We start from the raw sequence: 18,165 nt of genomic DNA, 5'->3' as shown, positions 1-18,165 counted from the left end.
AGCCTGGCGGGCGGGGCCGGAAGTGAGGCCAGCGGAGCGCCTGTCGCGGCCAGTGCTCATTGGCCGGGGGCGGGGCAGGGGGCGGGGCGGCGCTCGGCGTTCCTTGAGCTGCCGCTTGCCGGTACTTTTGGGTTGCGCGCCTTTGCTGGTCTACCCGCTGACCCTCCAGCCGAGCTGCATGCTGACGGCCTCCTCACCCGCTCGCTCGCCCCTTCCCGCACCGCCCGGCCTGGTATGTGGGGACGGGGACGTCGGGGGGGCCGGCTCCCAGTGGGAGCTGGGGGTGGGGACTGAGCGACCCCCGGACTTTCTCCCCTCTCGCCTCCCCTCCCCAGCCGGCTGCAGGGGGTTGAGGGTGAGATTCGCGGCCCCGGACTCCTCTCATTGGAAAGACTTGTTCTCTCCTCCGGGAGCCCCAGAGGCTCTGGGCAGCAACCCGGGTCCGCCAGCCCGGGTAGCGGGCTCAGTGCCTGCCATCACGTTACTCCTGCAGAATGGGTTCAGAGTCACACTCTGAGTTCTGGGGACTCACGGGGCGCGGAGCAGGATTGAGAGGCGGGATAAGGGGGAGAAATAATAGAGAAAGCAGGATCCGCCCCACGTCGTAGGCTTTTGTGGCTTTCTTTTTCCACTTCTTCCTCGCTTCACTCATTATATCTGATATGCCCTTGGCCCCAAAATCTACCCTAGCCCGGGTCTGCTTCATCTGAATCTGACATTGGACGATAGGGGATCCTGGGTAAATTTGGACTACTCATTCTCTAGGCTTCGGCTGTCTCATCTGCATGGGGTGCGGGCGGTTCTCTGGATGACCTCTTTGGGACTTCACTGCCAATAACAGCAGTTTTCTCCTAGGGCAGGTGTCCTGGTAGAAGAGTGGCCGGCTCTCAGATAGCCTATGCTCTTTAGACTTAGTTTAGCCTGGGAATAGCGAAGTGACTGGGCAGTCAACCTCACTTTTCTGTGCCTTGGTTTCCACATTGGTAAAATTGGACAGCTGTTATCTGAGTGTGAGGCCTCCTCTGACCACTGTATTTAATATTGCACCCCACTGACTCCCTCTCTTGTTTCTGTGTTTGTTTTACGTGTTTATTAGTTCTATCTTACCCCTACTAGGGACATAAGTACCACGAATGCAGGGTGTTTTGTTTGTCTTATTCACTGCTATATTCCCAGCTCTAGAACAGTGCCTAGAGCATGGCAGGTACTCAATAAATAATTGGAGAATGTTGCCTGAATAGGAGCAGGTGTTGCTTGTGGTGCCTGTAGCTCCAAAGTGAGTGAGTAGCAGCCCTCTTACTCCAAGGCTGCCCTGCCTCCCTTCCTGCTCTGAATCCTTTCTTTCTCTCTTATGACAGAGTCAAAGAAGGAGGGAAACCCCACAAGTTTTACGTCCCCTCTGACTGCTTGGGCCTCCTTGACCAGATATGGTCCTGCTAGGCCAGGATGGGGGTCTTGAGAGGGAATGATATTGACCAGCCCCTCCTTCCCCAGGCACAATGCCTCACCCAGTACTCCCTCCTTGCTGTTCACCTCATTCTTTATTTTACATAGCACCAAGCTCTGGGTCTTACCTCCTTTCTCTGGGTTCCCCCCATAGCTCCAGGGTCTTGGATATGGATCTTCTTCAGTTCCTGGCCTTCCTCTTTGTCCTGCTTCTCTCTGGGACAGGAGTCACAGGCACCCTGAGGACCTCCCTGAACCCGAGCCTGGAGATCTGTATCCTTTGGGGTTGGAGGTGGGATTAATGAGCTGTTTCTGAGAGGTATATAGATGAGGTCTCTCTGTACCCATTACCCCTTGGGAGATTCCAGGGATGGAGCAGACTCAGCTGATGGGAACAGGGAAGGAAAGGTAAGGTGCTCTAACCAGATGTTTCACTAAGTCAATTTCTTCTAATCCTCAGTTTCCCCATATATTAAATGGAGAGAGCAAGACATATCTCTCAGAGCCATGAGGGCTCTGAGGATTATACATGTGCCTTACACTTTGTGGATGAGACCCTGGGAGGAGATGCAGGCCCTGGCATACTGGGCCACCTATTCTGGGTTAGGCCTTGGGGACACAAAGTTTAGTCAGGATTAGTCCCTGGCTTTGAGGTGTTGACAGGCCTCACGTTGTACTCTGTGATCAGCACTCCAGTGGAAGATGGGAGGGGTCAGGGAGAAATACTGTTCTATGGGTTTTAAACTAGATCTTGAAAGAATAGAAACTCATGGAGAAGGGTGAGGGGTATCCCAGGCAGAGTGTACAGTGTGAGCATAGGAACAGAAGTTGTGGGAACAGTGGGTAGTTGTGAGAGATGGTGGGAAAACCATGGGAGAGGAGGATGGGAGCCAGATCCTGAGGCTGTTGGTGTGGAATCCTCTGTGAAATGGACAAATGATACATTGCAGGATTCGTAAGCTCCTCAGACCGTTTGTTCTGGGCTGGGGGTGTGGGGGGTCTCAGCCATGGGCATCTATGGCCCTTGCAGATACTCACTGATTAAGAATGGGCCCTCTGGATCTGGACCGCTAGATTATCGAGGCAGGAGTATCAGTGGCAGCTCCTTAACTTAGTGCTGCTCAGACAAGAAGATGTTTGAGGTGAAGCGACGGGAGCAGCTGTTGGCGCTGAAAAACCTGGCACAGCTGAATGATGTCCACCAGCAGTACAAGATCCTTGATGTCATGCTCAAGGGGCTCTTTAAGGTGTGTACAGCAGGGGGCAGCTCATGGCAGGCCTAGTCTTTGATCTGGGCACTGATGGATGAGTAGGAGTTCCCTAAGGGGATGGTGTTCAGTGAGGGGGGAGCTGCATGCACAAAAGATTGGAAGTAGGGTTTAAGTAAATGGAGCTGGGGCTAGTCTGTGAAGGCCTCTGCAAAGCCACTCAGCCCAGGTGGGGTTCCCTCAGGTGCTGGAGGACTCCCGGACAGTGCTCATTGCTGCAGACGTGGTCCCTGATGGGCTCTTCCCCCAGGACGAGAAACTGAAGGATGGTATGGTTTTCCCAATCTCGCCCTCTCCTCCCACCACCTTGATCTTCACTAGCTGCTTCTTCCCTCCTGTTCTTGTCACTCTTTTTTTCTCTCTGGAAGTACCCTCTTGTGGCACCTTCCAAGTGGTCCCCATGGGTGGATGGGCACTTCAGAGCTAGTTTCTTTGTCCCTGATGCAGATGTACTCCCTTGTGCTGTCCTGTGCTGGGGGCAGGGGAGCCAGAGAGGAGCCTCTACGCACTTCTATTCCAGGATCATTGCCTTCTCCACCACCCTGATCCTTCTGGTAGAGAAGATAAGGATTGTTCCCGTTCACAGGAGAAAAAATTGAGGCCTGTTGTGGTGACTGGCCAGTGGGTCAGTTATCACTGCTCTTTACTACTATTGTAAAAGCCCCAATCCCCTTAAATCCTTTTTGAGACAAGGTGGGACACACGTAGACAAATCAGATAAAAGAATATTCTGTGCCCTTTCATCCCCCCTTCCAAGAATTTCTCTCCAGTGTTAATTTCCCCCCTGTTAACTGGTTATGTTCTAACAATAAAATTTCTGAGATTACGCTGTCAGAGAGGATGGAAGCAGCCTTTACATATTGAATGGTGGGCACTTTACAAATATCATCTCTAATTTCCACCGTAACTCTGAGGAAGGCACTATTACCTCCATTTTCCAGATGAAAGAGGACAAGTGGTTTGCCCTGGCTCTTACGTGTAAACCAAGATAACTTCTGAGTTCTTTGAGGTTCAAGATTGTTTTGAAGCCCAGAGGTCTCTGCCCCACCTGTCTCAGACCCAACCTGGCATCTCTTTGGAGGAGTTTGCTTATCTCTGTGTGTTGCCTGGCCAGTGCTAGTGAGGGCTGCCTGGGCCTTATCTGCAGGGGTCACTTGAACAGGGGCCACCCCTAGGGCTGGGTATATAGTTATTCTTCATGCTAGCTTGGGTTGGGGGGGACCTGCCACCATAATGGACACTAAACTCAGTCTAAACTGACCTGTTGGCCAGAGGAAGGATATTAGTGGGAAAATTGATGAAATTCAAATAAAGTCTATGGGTTAGTTAATAGTCTTGAATTGATGTTAATTTCCTAGTTTAGATAGTTGTACGGTGGTTATGCAAGATGGTAACATTAGAGGAAGCCAAGTGAAGGAATTTTGTGGTGTATTATGTAAGTCTAAAATTATTTCAAAATAAAAACTTAAGAAGCATTTAAAATAAAATAAAGTTGGAAGAGCATTTTAAAAAACACAACAAAAAACCCAGACATGTTCCCTGGTCATCCTAACACCTGATCCCTCATAGACACTGTACTTGTGTTAACACCAGGGCCCAACTCTGGACATCTGGATACCAAGTTGGGGAGGTTAGGCCCAGCAAAGCCTCATGTGATGCATATGCGTTCATGTGCAAAATGATATCCACTTCTCTGGTCCCCAAAGCAAAGGAGTCTCCTAAGCCTTGAGATGCAGGGGAAAGAGCATGGTCTGGGTTTGCAGCTCAGATTTGCCACTCATTAGCGTCTGAGCCTCAGTTTCCCATGTATAAAATGGGAACAGCAGCCACATCTCCCTCTAAAGGTGGTTTTGAGGAGTTGGTGATCTGGTGGACATATAGCCCTCAGCGTGCAGTGCACATATGGTCAGCAGCCTATGAGCAGCAGGCACTGTTCCCTTCTCTGATTAGTGGGCTTGCCTCAGTTTTCTGGAGGGTTCCATGGGGCTGGCCAGGAGGGCAATAGAAGGGCATCTGCCCTGGCCACTCATCAGAGTCCTCTCGCCAGCTTTCTCCCAAGTGGTGGAGAACACGGCCTTCTTCGGCGATGTGGTGCTGCGCTTCCCAAGGATCGTGCACCACTACTTTGACCGCAACTCCAACTGGAACCTCCTCATCCGCTGGGGCATCAGCTTCTGCAACCAGTCAGGCGTCTTTGACCAGGGGCCCCACTCGCCCATCCTCACCCTGGTAAGGACTACGGCAGAAGAGGTCCGGGAGCCCTGTGTCTTGTGGTGCACTGTGAGCCGCACATCTGCCTTCACTTGGGCCTGAATGTCAGCCCTTGGTTACCTTTTCTGTGATGACCCTCAGGGCACCTTGAGGTGCCATCTCAAGGGGTTCTGTGCTGACTTGGGTTTGTCACCTGGCTCACATTTGCCTAAGCAGTGGGCCTGGGTCCCAACATGGAGGGAGTGGCCTGCAGGGAGCAAGAGGGAGAAGGCAGAAGATGACTAGCTTTTCCTCATCTGCAGATGGCCCAGGAGCTGGGGATCAGCGAGAAAGACTCTGACTTCCAGAACCCATTTAAAGTAGACCGCACGGAGGTGAGCTTTGGGGGCCTGTGGCTGTGTTTGCTCTGTCTCTGTTGGGCCATGGGAGGTCAGGTCCTGCAGGGGCTGGGGCACCTAGGGTGGAGTATGAGGGCTTTGGACTTGGAGTCAGACCTGCCTGGGTCTGGGTCCAGGAACCATCACTCACTCACTGGTGCTTTTGGACAAGCTGCTGCCACTGTCTTAACCTCAGGCTCCCTGTCTGTTCACGGGTTGTGGACCCCAGCTATGAGGGCACTCATAGACTGTGCACATACCTGTCCCAGTGCATGATAGACACCACATATCAGGCGAATGTCAAGGAAGCCAGGGGAGGTCAAGCCATTCTCCTCTGCCCTTGAATCTCTGAGCACCCAGCTGAGCTTCTGTCCCCCATTCCGGCACATGCTCTTGTCCTGGGTGGCTGAGGTGTGCTCTGAGGGCTGGAGGCTGCAGGGTAGGACGACAGATAGGGACACATAGAGTAGCAGGGAGGAGGGGATCAGAGGTGGCAGCGCAGGGCCAGAGGGGCAAGAAGGAAGGGCTGGAGGACTGGACTCAAGTCACAGGCTCTCTCCTGGTTTAAGGAGGGGCGTCAGGGTCTATGGGGGGGTCTAGGATTTTACCCTGCTTGTGAGCTAACAAGCTAGCTTGCTACTGTTTCACAGATGCTGACAGGTTGGAGACATCAGAGTTTATTACAGCGAAAGCAGTATCTAGACTGTTGGCCTGATCATGTGGGTTCCCCTTGCTCCCCAAGTCCCACAGGGGTGACACAGAGGGGCCCAGGCAGATGCTCTGCATCCAGTGTGTTTGCATTAAGCCAAGGAACACACTGAGCTTGGGAAATTCACTGCCTTTACAGTGAGCAGAAGCAAACCTGCTCTTTGGGGGCAGACATCACCTCCTCCTTTAAGGTTGCTCTCTGTAAATACAACTTGGAGAAATGGCCCATGTACAGAGTAGTCAGGGCTTTGCATTCTTGGTGTACCCAGCAAGAACTTGTAAGGATGCTCAGGGCCGTGGCAGATTGCCTCCCCCACGGTCTACCCCTCAGGCCTTCATGTTTTGGCTTAACTCAAATTTCCACATGGACGTGCTATTCAGTCTGATTAATCCAACTGGTAGAGGCTAGGACCAAATTTGTTCAATTTGTCTCATACTGCATTTGATTAAGGCTGCCATCAACAGAACTCGAGCAGGACGAGGCCACCCTGCAGTATTGATCTCAACCATATGTTCCAGGGTCCTGGACTCAGCCAGCTATGATAAGTCCTGGGGGGACCAGTTGGTCTTATATTAGACAATCAGAATGTGGTCTAAGGCCAATCTATTATCCATTACCACCTACACAAGAGTTTAGACTGATCTGCTGATCTTTGATGTCAGTAATTACAGGGGTCACTGGATGGACCCAAAGCAACCCTCATCCCCAGTGGAGAGACATTCTATGGCCCACGGTCTCCCACATGTTACACTTGATTTGGGTCACCATTACATTATTTGACTGAGCCCCGAGGGCAGTGTCACTGCAGAATTGCAGCCTCAGTTGCCCTGCATGGCATAACCTAAGGATGCTCAGGCATCAGGAGAAGCAGATGGATTTGTATCTGTCAAATTGAAACAAGGTTGCACTGGCCTGTGTGTCTGCACAGGGTCACTTCAGGAGCAGGCACAGCAGAAAAGTACTGACTGTGTCCATGTGAGTTTTCCTATCATGTGGTTGAGAATGACACACCCAACAGCTGGTCAGATTGTCAGCTGCAGCTGCCACTTGGCTTGGGCAGACCCTAAGATTGTTTTGCCAAGTGGTGGTGCTGGATCTAAGGGACAAAGAGGATTAATTGTTCCCCACACCTCCTGGGATCTAAGGCGTCCCCTCTCCAGATGCCAGGATTATTGCACAAAATCCATGTGTTATATCCCAGGACCTATAATTTCACTTTTTCTCCAATCATCCCTTACTTTCACCTAGACCTTTTGTCCAGAAGGGTCAGATGTGAATGAGACAAGGGCATTTTTACAAAATTTTTGGAGATACATTATATCTTCCATCTTGGCCCACATGGGCCCTACTATTCCAGCCAGGGACTCTAGGTGGTCAAACCAGAAAAACAGAATCTTCTGCTTTGTGCCAGTCCATGGTGGCAGGTGTGTTGCCACATCTGATACAATGATGCATTTAGGTGGCAATGCCAGTCAACTGGGCAGTGTAGGCTTGGTCAGCATTTTGATCCTGGTCAGTCTCATCAGAGAATGGGCCTTACTCTGGGCATCTAAATGAGTGACCAGGACTGTGCATTTGTCAAGATCATTGTCTGACTGGCCTTTATGACAGTTAGCCTTCCAGTGTTGTCACTGGGGCTAGATGGCTGTTGCTGCCCAGACACCTGTGTCGAGGGTTCCCAAAACCACCACAAGTTTGATGATTCACAGGACTCAATGGAGTTGTTCTCACAGCTGTGATTTATTACAGCAAAAGCATACAAAGTAAAATCAGCACGGGGAAAGGCACCTGGGACGAAGTCTGAGGGAAACCAGGTAAAGCTTCCAGGAGTCTGCTCAGTGGAGTAACACAGGACACAATTCCCCCAGTAACAAGTTGTGGCAACACGTGTGAATAGTTGTCTTATCAGGGAAGCCAATTAAAGACTCAGTGCCCAGGATTTTTATTGGGAGCTGGTCATGTGGGTACCCTCTGCTTCATGCATACCAAAATTCCAGACTCCCAGAAGGAAAGCAGGTGTTTAGGATAAACCACATTGTTTACACAAATAGCTTAGGCACAGTGAGCCACTCTTATCCATTAGTGTGGTGGGAACCCTTCGAAAATCCAAGTTCTCAGATGTCAGCCAAGGGCCGACCTTGGAAGCAGGCATTTCAAGGATAGCAGTCACATTGGCTATGTTAACTCTTTTTCTGCACAGCACCATTAGCTCTTAATTTAGGTGAACAATCAGTGTACCAAGCCTGAGTATTTAGAGGAACCTCTGAATCATGGGCCCTGTTGAGTCAGTGGCTTTGCTTCAGGCAGCAGAGTGGAGGATATGGTTTTCCCCACTAGGGTAGCTGCCACCCCTTCATGTAAAACTGAGATGACACATGCCCCAAAGTTGCTTGCTGCAATCACAACCCTGATAAATGGCCTGGGTAAGAACAGTCAGGGCTGGGTTCTTGGTGCACTCAGCAAGAACATGCAGGGAGGCTCAAGGCCATGGCAGATCACCTTTCCCAGTGAAGGGGCGTCCATGGAGATGCTTTATTGCTGTGATGCTGGGTCTCCTTGCCCTGCAGGTCATGAATGCCTCATACAGGAGGAGAGGGAGAACATGGACCACAGAGAGGATGGGTGCCAGGATACATTTAGTTTAGCTTCATCAATATGTGTTGTGCTTGGATATAACCATAGCAGCAACATACTTTCCTGACTTCTCATTGGCTGTGGACTGTCCAAAGAATTTACTCCCGTTTTGGTATCCAATGTGGACCTGTCCACCAGCAGCAGCCCAGGTTTGCTCGTCTCCCCTCATGTGCTCCCTCCATGCTGGTGAGTGTTTTGGGAGTCCTCTCCTACTTATGTACCCATCAGTAAGCCAACTCGTATCAGGTGGTGTGCTGCCCACTGTCCCTGTCCAGAAGGAGCTAGCCCTCTCCCTGCTCTTCAGATGCTCAGTCTGTTGGGGAAGGCTGCAGGGAAACACAGTCCCTATCCAGTGTGATCACTGTATCAGTGGATGAAGGAAGCATGATGAGCCTTGGGACCCCTGAGAGGGAGCCTGACTCAGCCTCAGCAGGTAGGCGATGGAGGCTCTGGGATAAATAAGAGTTGCTGGGTGGACCAGCTCAGGGAAGACCTTCCAGGCAGATGGACTAGCTTGCACAAAGGCTCAGAGGCATAGGAGATGCATTCATTCAGCATTTAGTGAGCATCTAACTGAATCCTAGCCACTAGAGAAGCATACTAGCCCTGTCTCCTGGGAGTGGCACTTTAGTTGGAGGAGACAGATGGTCAATTAAAAATATATAGTATGGTAGGTGGTGACAAGGGCTAAGGAGAAAAAAGTAGGGGGATGTGGTTAAGGAATTCCATGGACAAGGTGGGGGTACGGTTGCTGTTTCACCTGACTGGGCACTGAAGTTCTGACTGAAAAGACCTGAAAGAAGTGAGGGAGCCAGCTGTGTATCTGGGGGAAGAACATTCCAGGCTAATGGAGTGGCAAGTGCAAAGACCCTGAGTTGGAAGCATATTTGGAGAGGTGGGGAGTGTGAGAAGATGAGGTCAGAGTTGTAGACCAGATCACAAGACCCTTGGAGGTCTTCTCAGGAGCTTTGGCATTTAATCCAAGACATGGAGAGCAGGGTGATGAGCTCTGACTGACCCCTTTAAAGGATCAGCCTGTTGCTGTGTGGAGAATAGTTTGGGGGATCATGGTGGAAACAAGGACACTGGGGAGGAGGCTGCTATGCTTGTCCATTTAGGAATTAATGATGACTTGAACCAGGGTGATAACAGTGGGGCTGGTGAGGAATAGTGAGATTCTGGTTCTGTTCTGAAGGTAGAACCAATAAGATTTGCTAAGGAAGCAGATGTGGAGTGAGAGAGATGCACTGATGACTCAGATTTTTGGTCTGAGCATGTGGAAGAATGGGGCTGCCATTTCCTAAAATGGGCAGACTCTGGTGGGACCAGGTTGAGGCCTGAATTGGGGATCAAAACTTTGTTTCTGGACCTGGTGAATATCTGAATGAAGATGTCAAGGAGGCAGTTGAATATATGACTTTAAATTTCAGAGAAGAGGTTGAAACTGGAGCTACAAATGTGAGAGTCATGCTTACGAAGAGGATATTGATACCACTGGAGCAGATCATGTCCCATCACTTGGGGAGGGTTGGGGTCAGGGCAGATAAAGCAGTGGTCTGAGGACTGAGGCCTGGAACGTACGTACTGTAGTTAGAGGTAGGAGAGTGAGGAAGAACTAGCAAAGAATCCCGAGAAGGAACAGTCAGTAGGATAGTAGCAAACCCAAGAGAGAGTTGTTTCCCAGAGGCCATGTGAAGAAAGTTACAGGAAGGAGGGAGCGATTGGCCTGTTAAACACTGCTGGAAGTCAAGGAAGATGACGCCTGAGAATTGGCTGCCGGGTTTAGCAACATGGAGACAGGCCATTAGAGATCTTAACAAAAGCTATTTTGGTGGAGTGGTGGGGACAAAAGATTGGATTTCAAGAAAGTGAGGGGTAAGGGAGTGGAAGCAGCAAGTACAGATCAACCTTTTGGAGACTTTTTTTTTTTTCCCAAGAGGAGCAGACCAATGGGAGAATAGCTGGTGGAGAGTGTGGGTTCCAGGAGAAATTTTAGTCAGATAGGAGAGACCCATGAGGCAGGAAGGACTGTGATGGTGCAGCGGTAGGAGAGTTGCTGGAGCCTCATCCCTAAGGAAGTGAGGAAGGAAAAAGAGATCTGGTACCAAGGGGAAGGGTCAGCCTTGCCTGGAAGGCTGTGGACACAGAAGCAAATGGGTTGGTGAGTGTGGCGGTGGGAGCTTGAGGAAGTTGTCTCCTGAGTGCTTCCATTCTCTGTGAAATCGGAAGTAAGGGCATGGTCTGCTAGTGAGGAGGCTCTAAAAGAAGGTGTGCTTAGGAGAGCGGGCTGACCAGGGCAATGTCCTGGATTGCCAGGCAGCACAAAGGGCCTGCTTGAGGTTAGCATCAGGAACTTACAGTAGGCCTTAGCTAGGCCTAGTGAGGAAGGGATCTGGGAAAGGGATAGGCAGTGTTTCTCTTCTAACTGAACTAGGTTTGGTTTCCCCTGATGAGGCTGAGCCAGTTAGGACTCGGGGAGCCAGGATCTCTGGACTTGCTTTTCCCAAGCCAGAGCCAGAGGGTGTGGGGTCCTCTGTGGCCTGAGGGGTCTCCCAGCTCCTCACCCCTCCCAAAGGGATCACAATTAACTTGTAGGGATAGGAGGTAGAGCGTAGTAGGGGAAGCACTGGGCAGGGAGGTGGGAGGCCTTCGGGCTAGTCCCAGTTGGGCCTCCCACTTGCTGTGTGACTTGAGCACATCGTATCCTCTCTGGACCACACCTTGGTTTCACCCAATCTTCCAGGCTCATGGTTCAATCTAACATGGTAGGTAGATTACTCTACAAGGTGGAGCTCCTAGTTTGTTTTTAATGTCTACATTGATCAAACATTTGTCAAATTTCCCCAAAGGACAGATAAAATGGGCATATTTTACATCATAATTACCTGAGTTTTGGGTACTATTGTATTTCATATTCTAACATGACACATTCATTTAAAAAATACATGCTGAGTGCTATATAAGCCAGGCAGGCCCTGCATTAGGGGCTCGTGGCACAGTGAGCAACACCTGACACCATCCTCTTGTCATGAAGTGTGCCATCCAGTGGGGACGACAGGCACGAAGCAGGTGGTCACAAGGGAGAAGCACTGAGAAGGAGGCAGTCCCCACCCCACCCAGGAGTCAGGGCAGGTCCCCCAGGGCAGTGACAGTTGAGCTGGAGCTAATGTGGCAAAGGGGGCGGGGGCTGGAAAGAGCATTCTGGGCCTGGGCTCACAGCATGTGCAGAGGCCTGGAAGGGAGAGTGCACAGGGAATCCAAGAACCAAAAGGTGGGGAGTGTGAGGGAGGAACAGAAGGTGGGCAGGGTAGGGTGGACCCGCAGATACAGCCGTGTGGAACTTTATCCCCAGTAATGGAGAGTGTGGAAAGGTTTAAGCAAGGGTGTGACATGATCAGATTTGCATTTTGAAAAGATCTAATTGCAGTGAGGAGAATGGCTTGAGAAGGACCAAAGTGAGTGTGGAGAGACCTTGGGAGGCTCCCAGTCATTGGGGAAGAGGTGGAGATGGTGATGGGAGTAGCAATAGGAGAGACAGAGAGTAGTAGATGGGTTTGAGAGATACTTAGGGCTTAAAGTGAGCCAGGCTTGGCAATGGACTCAGTGTGGAGGGAGAGGGCTGGGGTGGGGGCTCTCAGTTTCTGCCTTACTCGCCTAGACTAGGGTCTGGGGCACCACTGTTCATGAGGATGGTTGCTGGAGGAGGACTGAGATTAGGGGAGATGGAGCCATGCCAGGTTTGGAGCACATTTGGGACATCCTAGTGGACGTGTCAGGCCTTTAGATATGGAAGTGTAGATTTGGGGTCTAACTGACCATACAGGCGTAACAGAAGCCATAGGTTTAGATGAGCCAGTCTGGAGAGAGCCGAGGGAGAAGAACAAAGGGTCTGGGGATTGCACTTGAAGAATGCCCCAACTGAAGTCCTCATCCTCCTCCCACCCCGGCTCCCGCCGTGTTCCGCCTCCTTATTGGCACCGCCATCCATCCACTATAGAATCAATGTCCTGGGCACCATTGTCTTCTCCTCTTCTTACCACCTCTTTTTCAGGGTCTGCCAGTTTGACCTCTGATCTACCTGCTTCCTGTGCACTCCGTTGCCTAGACACTGCAACTTGTTTGCAAGCAGCAAGACACCTGCTGTCCCTTACTCTCACCTGGCTTCCCTCCCCTGCTGCTTGAGGGTGTGACAGCCAGGGCTCCAGGGACCTGTGGTTGGCTTGGGGACTCTGCCCCCTCACCCTGGGAGGAGTCTGTTTATTGTTTCTCAGATGCCCCCTGCAGGTTCACTCAGCACCTGTCCCTCTCCCTGAAATGTCCTTCTCTTCCCTCACCCTGTTTGCTCACAAGCTTCAAGACCCACTCAGCAGTTTTTCCCAAGCTCATTTAACTGTCTCCATGTCTGTGGGCTCCCTGAGGGCAGGGCCTATGTCTAAGTAACCTTCCTGTCCCCCCAGCCCCAAGTGGCTTAGCCCAGAGCGTACTGTTTGCTGCTCGCAAACTAAATCGGACTGCTCTGTTCTTCCCCTTAGTTCATTTCCAGCACCGACCCATTCCAGAAGGCCCTGAAGGAAGAAGAGAAACGCCGAAAGAAAGAGGAGAAGCGGAAAGAGATCCGAAAAGGCCCACGAATCTCTCGATCCCAGTCTGAGTTATAGGCCTGGAGCAGTCCAGGGTTCAAGGGGTCAGAAGGAGGCCAGTCAAGAGGAAGAGGAGGAGGCAGCATGGCCAGGATGCAGTGACATCGACTGGTGGTGAGAGCCGGTCCCTGTGAGAGGGGAGGCCACATTTACTTGGCCCCCTGCAGCCGGCTCTGAGCTCCCGCTGAAAGGACTGGGTCGCAGAGGGCTGGATTTCATCCCAGGGGCTTCCCTGGAGGAGGCGTCGAGGGGGCCTTTAGAGGATGCTACGCTGCAAACCTAACCCTGTGGAGATACTGGGGGAGGCAGAAGGGATCCTGGGCTGGACCCTCCCCATGGGTTAGGAATGCTGGTCAGCTGGCTGCTGGCCCCACTGTGTCACTAAGCCACCAGGCACAGGTCTCAGCCCCCGGCCTCGGCAGAGACATAATAAAAGCCAGCCAACCCTCTGCGCTAACTGAGGCTGGTTTGGGCCCCAGGGATCTGTGCACCCCTCCACAGGACAGGTGACAAAGGGTCTGGGTGGGACGACCATGGACCCTGAGAAATGTAGAGACCACCTTAGAGGATGTTCCTGCCCTATCAGGAGGAGCCCCTGGCCCTAGCTGGGCAGCAAAGCAGGGACTTGGCTCAGGCCTCCTCTTCCTTTCTTATCACTGTCCTTGATGAAGGATCAGTATTGGGAAAGGATCAGAAGTGTCGTGGGAGGGTGTTTAGCTCAAGATGACCTCAGAGCAACATGATCTCTGTCTTCAGATATCTGGGGATAGTCATTGAGCAGGCACAGGGAAGAGTCAACCTGTCTTCTCTGACAACGCTGGGAGACCCTTAGCCTGTGGGTAGGGGCTGTTGGGGGACAGGCTGCAGCTCTGCAGGAGGATGTGCTGTAATCCTCCTGTAATGGCAGGGCTGCCCCGACCTGGATTGGTCAGACAGCAAGCTCCCTGTCTCAGGAGTTGTGCAAGCAGAGACCAGTGGCCATAGGGCAGGGAAGCTTCAGAAGGAGTTAGACCTTGAGTGAGCAGCTGCCATTCAGTTGTGCCCCTCCCAGGCAGAGGAGGGAGGGGCTCTGGTGGGAAATCTAGCCCGGCCTCTTTGACCTTGCCAAGCCAGGGTCTGCCTCTTCAGAGGAGATAGACACACGCCCATCCCCAGAATCCCTAGCCCCCCACAACTGACAAAGCCCAAGGGAGACCTGAGTCTTGCTTGTCTCAGCCCATCAGACTTGCTGAGTGACCCTGGCCACCCCTTCCCTGTTTTGTGGCTTCACTGGCAAAATGAATTTGATAATGTCTGAACTCTCTGCCCAGCCCTAAACTGTTTCTCTGAGGCTGGGGCCGGACTTGTCAGTGACAGGTGGTTCTTTGTTTGTCCCATAGACTTGTTGGGTACCCACTGTATGCGCAGCCAAAGAGAGGGGCCCAGTCTTACCTGTCTTCACCTCTGCCCCATCTGGCACCTTCATCCTCCTGGGCTCTTCCTTCACCACCTTCAGCCTCTCTCCATCTTGGTCAATTCCTTCCTCTCTGCCCTCAGATGGGCCCAAGTTTTCTCATCTGACACCTTCAAACAAACAAACAGAACCATTCTGCTTTCCCCGCTCTCCTTCTCTTTGCTGCCATTGTTGACTGTTGTGATCACTTGTTCGCAGAACTCCACCTTGAGTCTTACTGCAGGCACAACCTGCCCACCTCCCCACCAGGAGCTATAAAGGCCTGAGGGCACTTCTTTGTCCAGCCTCCTTGCAGCTAGGATTTAGTTCTGTGACTGAAGTGCCACCAACCAGATGCACCAGCCTGTGTGGAAGTTGTGCTGGTGGGAGGCAGGGGCCACAGGTACCAGGGGCAGCAGTGGGGACATTCTGGTGGCCAGAGCTGCACCAGTGGTGCTCAATGGTGGCCAACAGTGATGTCTTCAGTGGTGTTTTCAGAGTGCTCTTGGATGTTGCTTCTTTCTGCTGAGCTTCCAGGCCCAACTTGAGGCATCCCTGGAGAGTCTGGGAGCTCCCCAATATCCTCTAACGCAGGGTTTCTCAACAGTGGCACTATTTACATTTGGGGCCAGATAATTCTTTGTTGTGTTTGTGAGGAGGGCTGTCCTGTGTGTTGTAGGATATTTAGCAACATTCTTGGCCCCTATCCACTAAGGCCAGTGGAATCTCTCAGGACAACAAAAAATGTCTCCAGACATTGCCAGATGTCCCCTGGGGCAAAATCTCCCTGGTCCTCAGCCCTTTTCCCTCCTTATCCCAGCCTCACATCTTCTGCTGTCCCCAATCACTGCCCTCAGAGAGATGCTGTTGACAGCTCCTTCTTCTGGAGATGATCCTCCCAGGCTTTTGGGCCACTTGTTGTCTTCGTTCTCTACCCTCAGTCTGAGTCTGTTCTGTCTCATCCTGATTCCTCCTTCTTCACCTGCCCCTTAAATGAAGAGTTTTTTTCAGCTTAGTCTGTCCTCTCTGCTCTTTTGTTCTTGGCAGCTGCATCCTCTAAGACCCCAAAGCTGATGGTACCTGCCCTGTTGCCATCTGATGATAACCCTCAGTCCTTATGTTTTAGCTTATCCAAAATCTGACTTGTTATTTCCCACCTCTGAGCCTCACCTCTGTGTTGAACAGTGGGGTACATGCTCTTGCTTAATTCTGGAGGAAGTGACACCTGAACTGAATCCTAAAAGATTGTGGGAGGAGGGAGAAGGAGACAGGCACTGTGAGCAGAGGCCTAAAAGGGGAGGCGTGAAAGGTAGCAAATGAAAAAACGTGCAAAGTTCTCTTCTGTGACCTGTAGTCAGTACCCAGTCTGTGGTGGACGTTCCGGACGTAATGGTTTTCAAATGAAGAACCGAGGTCCTGACATGTCTAAGGCTGCTCCACCCCTGAGAGCCAGCCTCTGTTGTCTTCCTGGCCAGGGCAAGTGCTAACTGGAAGAGATGTTCAGTTAGGTGAGATCCAGGGTCAAAGGGAGAATGTCCGTGTTTTTGCTGAGGCTGGGTCTAGTGCAGCCATCTTTTTTCCGCAGTTTCTACTGAGCCTTCATTTGTGCCCCCTCAAGCCACTTTACTAGGCACCACAGCCTCTGGGACAGGTCCAGGTGGAAGCCATGGGAACAGCTGCAGAGTGGGAGGCACTGTGCCCACTTACCTGACCTCCTGGTGCTCAGGCAGCCCTCTGCAGTTGGCAACGGAGGCTCTGGGATGGGAGGGCACTGGACCAAAGTGAGTCATATGGTAGGCTAGCAGACACTTACCCTACAGGGTGGGGACCCTGTGAGAACCATTGAGGCGCAGCTGAAGATGGTACTGTCCAGCTCAGTGCCTGGTCCAGAAAACGGCAGCAGGGTTTGGTTTTTTGTTTCAGGGTGAGATTGGTATAGCCTACACCAACTCTCCTGCATGTAAGCAATGAAGAGAACATTCTTATCTTTTTTTTTTCCAAAAAATAAGACACTTGATTTCTTATGTTACACATACATGTTCATTATAAAAAGTAATTTAGACAATACTGAAATACCAGTTCATCCTAAATCCCACCACTCCCATAATCGTGACTAACACTCAGCTGTTGGGCCTTCCATCCTGTTTGCCCTTCATGTGAGCACATAGATCCCTGTTTTTTCAATACAATAGCTATCTGTATGTGCACTTACTATATGCCAGGCTTTATGCCAAGTGCTGGCTGGCAGCAGATCATCTTGCCTCAGGGCCTTTGTCCATGTTGTCTATTCCCCTGGCTATGCCAGATGCGGTTCTCTCCTCATAACTTTAGATTTTATCTTAAACTCAGAGTTCTTTCCTGACATCCCAAGTCAGGTTCCTTGTTACAGTTTCATCACACCCATTCCTTTCCCTTGATCATTTGTACCATTATCTATTACTTATTTTTATTTTTGTTTAATGTCTGTTTTCTTCATTAGACTGGAAGCTCTCAGAGGGCAGGAACTGTCTTTTTGCCTGCCAGAGATGTTTAATAAATACTGTCGAATGTGCAAATGATCTCATTTAATCTTCACAACTATGAGGGGGCACTATTCCCTTGCCCCCGTTTTAGAGATGACAAAACTGAGGCTTAGAACAATTATTTAACCAGCCCCAGGTCACACTGCATAAGTGCATTCGTATCTGCCTCCACACAGCCTGTGCACCGTTAACAGGGAAACATCTGCCTCTCACAGACTGGCAGGGAACGTACTTTCACTTTTAACAATATATTGTGAAAGTCTTTGTCAATAGATATACATTTATGTACGTAATATTTAACGATGCTATGGTACTCCATCGTGTGGATAGAATTTATTCATCCAGTTGCATATTGGGCTTCCCAATTTTTCCCAGTTATAGGGGACTTTGTGATGAACGTCTTGCAACACATTCTTGTGCACTTCTTTAAGTTCTCGTATTTTTATTCCTTAGAATAAATTCCTAGCAGTTTGTTTACATCGTGACCAGCTGCAACATGGGGCAATGAGGTGCTTAAAGAGTGAGAATCCGTGGGTGGGCTGCGCGTCAGAATCCCTGCGGAACTTTGTCAAAACGCTCATGCCCGGGCCCCACCTCAGGAGGCTTGCGGTGGCCCGGGCACTGGCATCATTTTGAAAGTCTGCAGGCGGTTTTGAGGCTCCGGGGTGAGAACCTTTGGAGCAAGAGCGTGGTCGCGGCAGGTGCAAAGGCGCGGAGGTTGTAAAATGCGCTCTGCACTTGGGCAGTTCGCGGTCCACGCCGGGCCTCTGTTTCCGCCTTTGTAAGAGGCTTGGGAGGAAGGCGACTCCTCCGGGCCCCAGTATTGGGGGAGCAGATTTGATTCTGCCGGCTCTCCCAGGCGGGCAGGCGGGGGCGCAGCTGGGAAGATGATGTAATGTGCTTACAACTTGCTCCGGAGGCGGCCA

The 18,165-nt window shown here is 51.2% G+C and overlaps 1 protein-coding gene across 1 annotated transcript; it reads left to right on the top strand.

Moving 5' to 3' along the window:
• The first annotated feature begins 63 nt into the window (after positions 1 to 63).
• CCDC134 (coiled-coil domain containing 134) lies at positions 64 to 17,710 on the top strand. The gene is made up of 7 exons (XM_014868456.3): positions 64 to 232; positions 1,601 to 1,719; positions 2,572 to 2,693; positions 2,899 to 2,983; positions 4,762 to 4,943; positions 5,228 to 5,299; positions 13,178 to 17,710. The coding sequence occupies exons 2-7, from the start codon at positions 1,617 to 1,619 to the stop codon at positions 13,301 to 13,303; spliced, it is 690 nt and encodes a 229-aa protein (XP_014723942.2). The 5' UTR covers positions 64 to 232; positions 1,601 to 1,616; the 3' UTR covers positions 13,304 to 17,710.
• Positions 17,711 to 18,165: the final 455 nt, after the last annotated feature.

This window comes from Equus asinus, chromosome 4, assembly GCF_041296235.1.
Source record: "Equus asinus isolate D_3611 breed Donkey chromosome 4, EquAss-T2T_v2, whole genome shotgun sequence".
Taxonomy (NCBI): domain Eukaryota; kingdom Metazoa; phylum Chordata; class Mammalia; order Perissodactyla; family Equidae; genus Equus; species Equus asinus.
The sequence above is the reverse complement of the archived record's forward strand: the minus strand, read 5'-3'. Positions and strand labels throughout refer to the sequence as shown.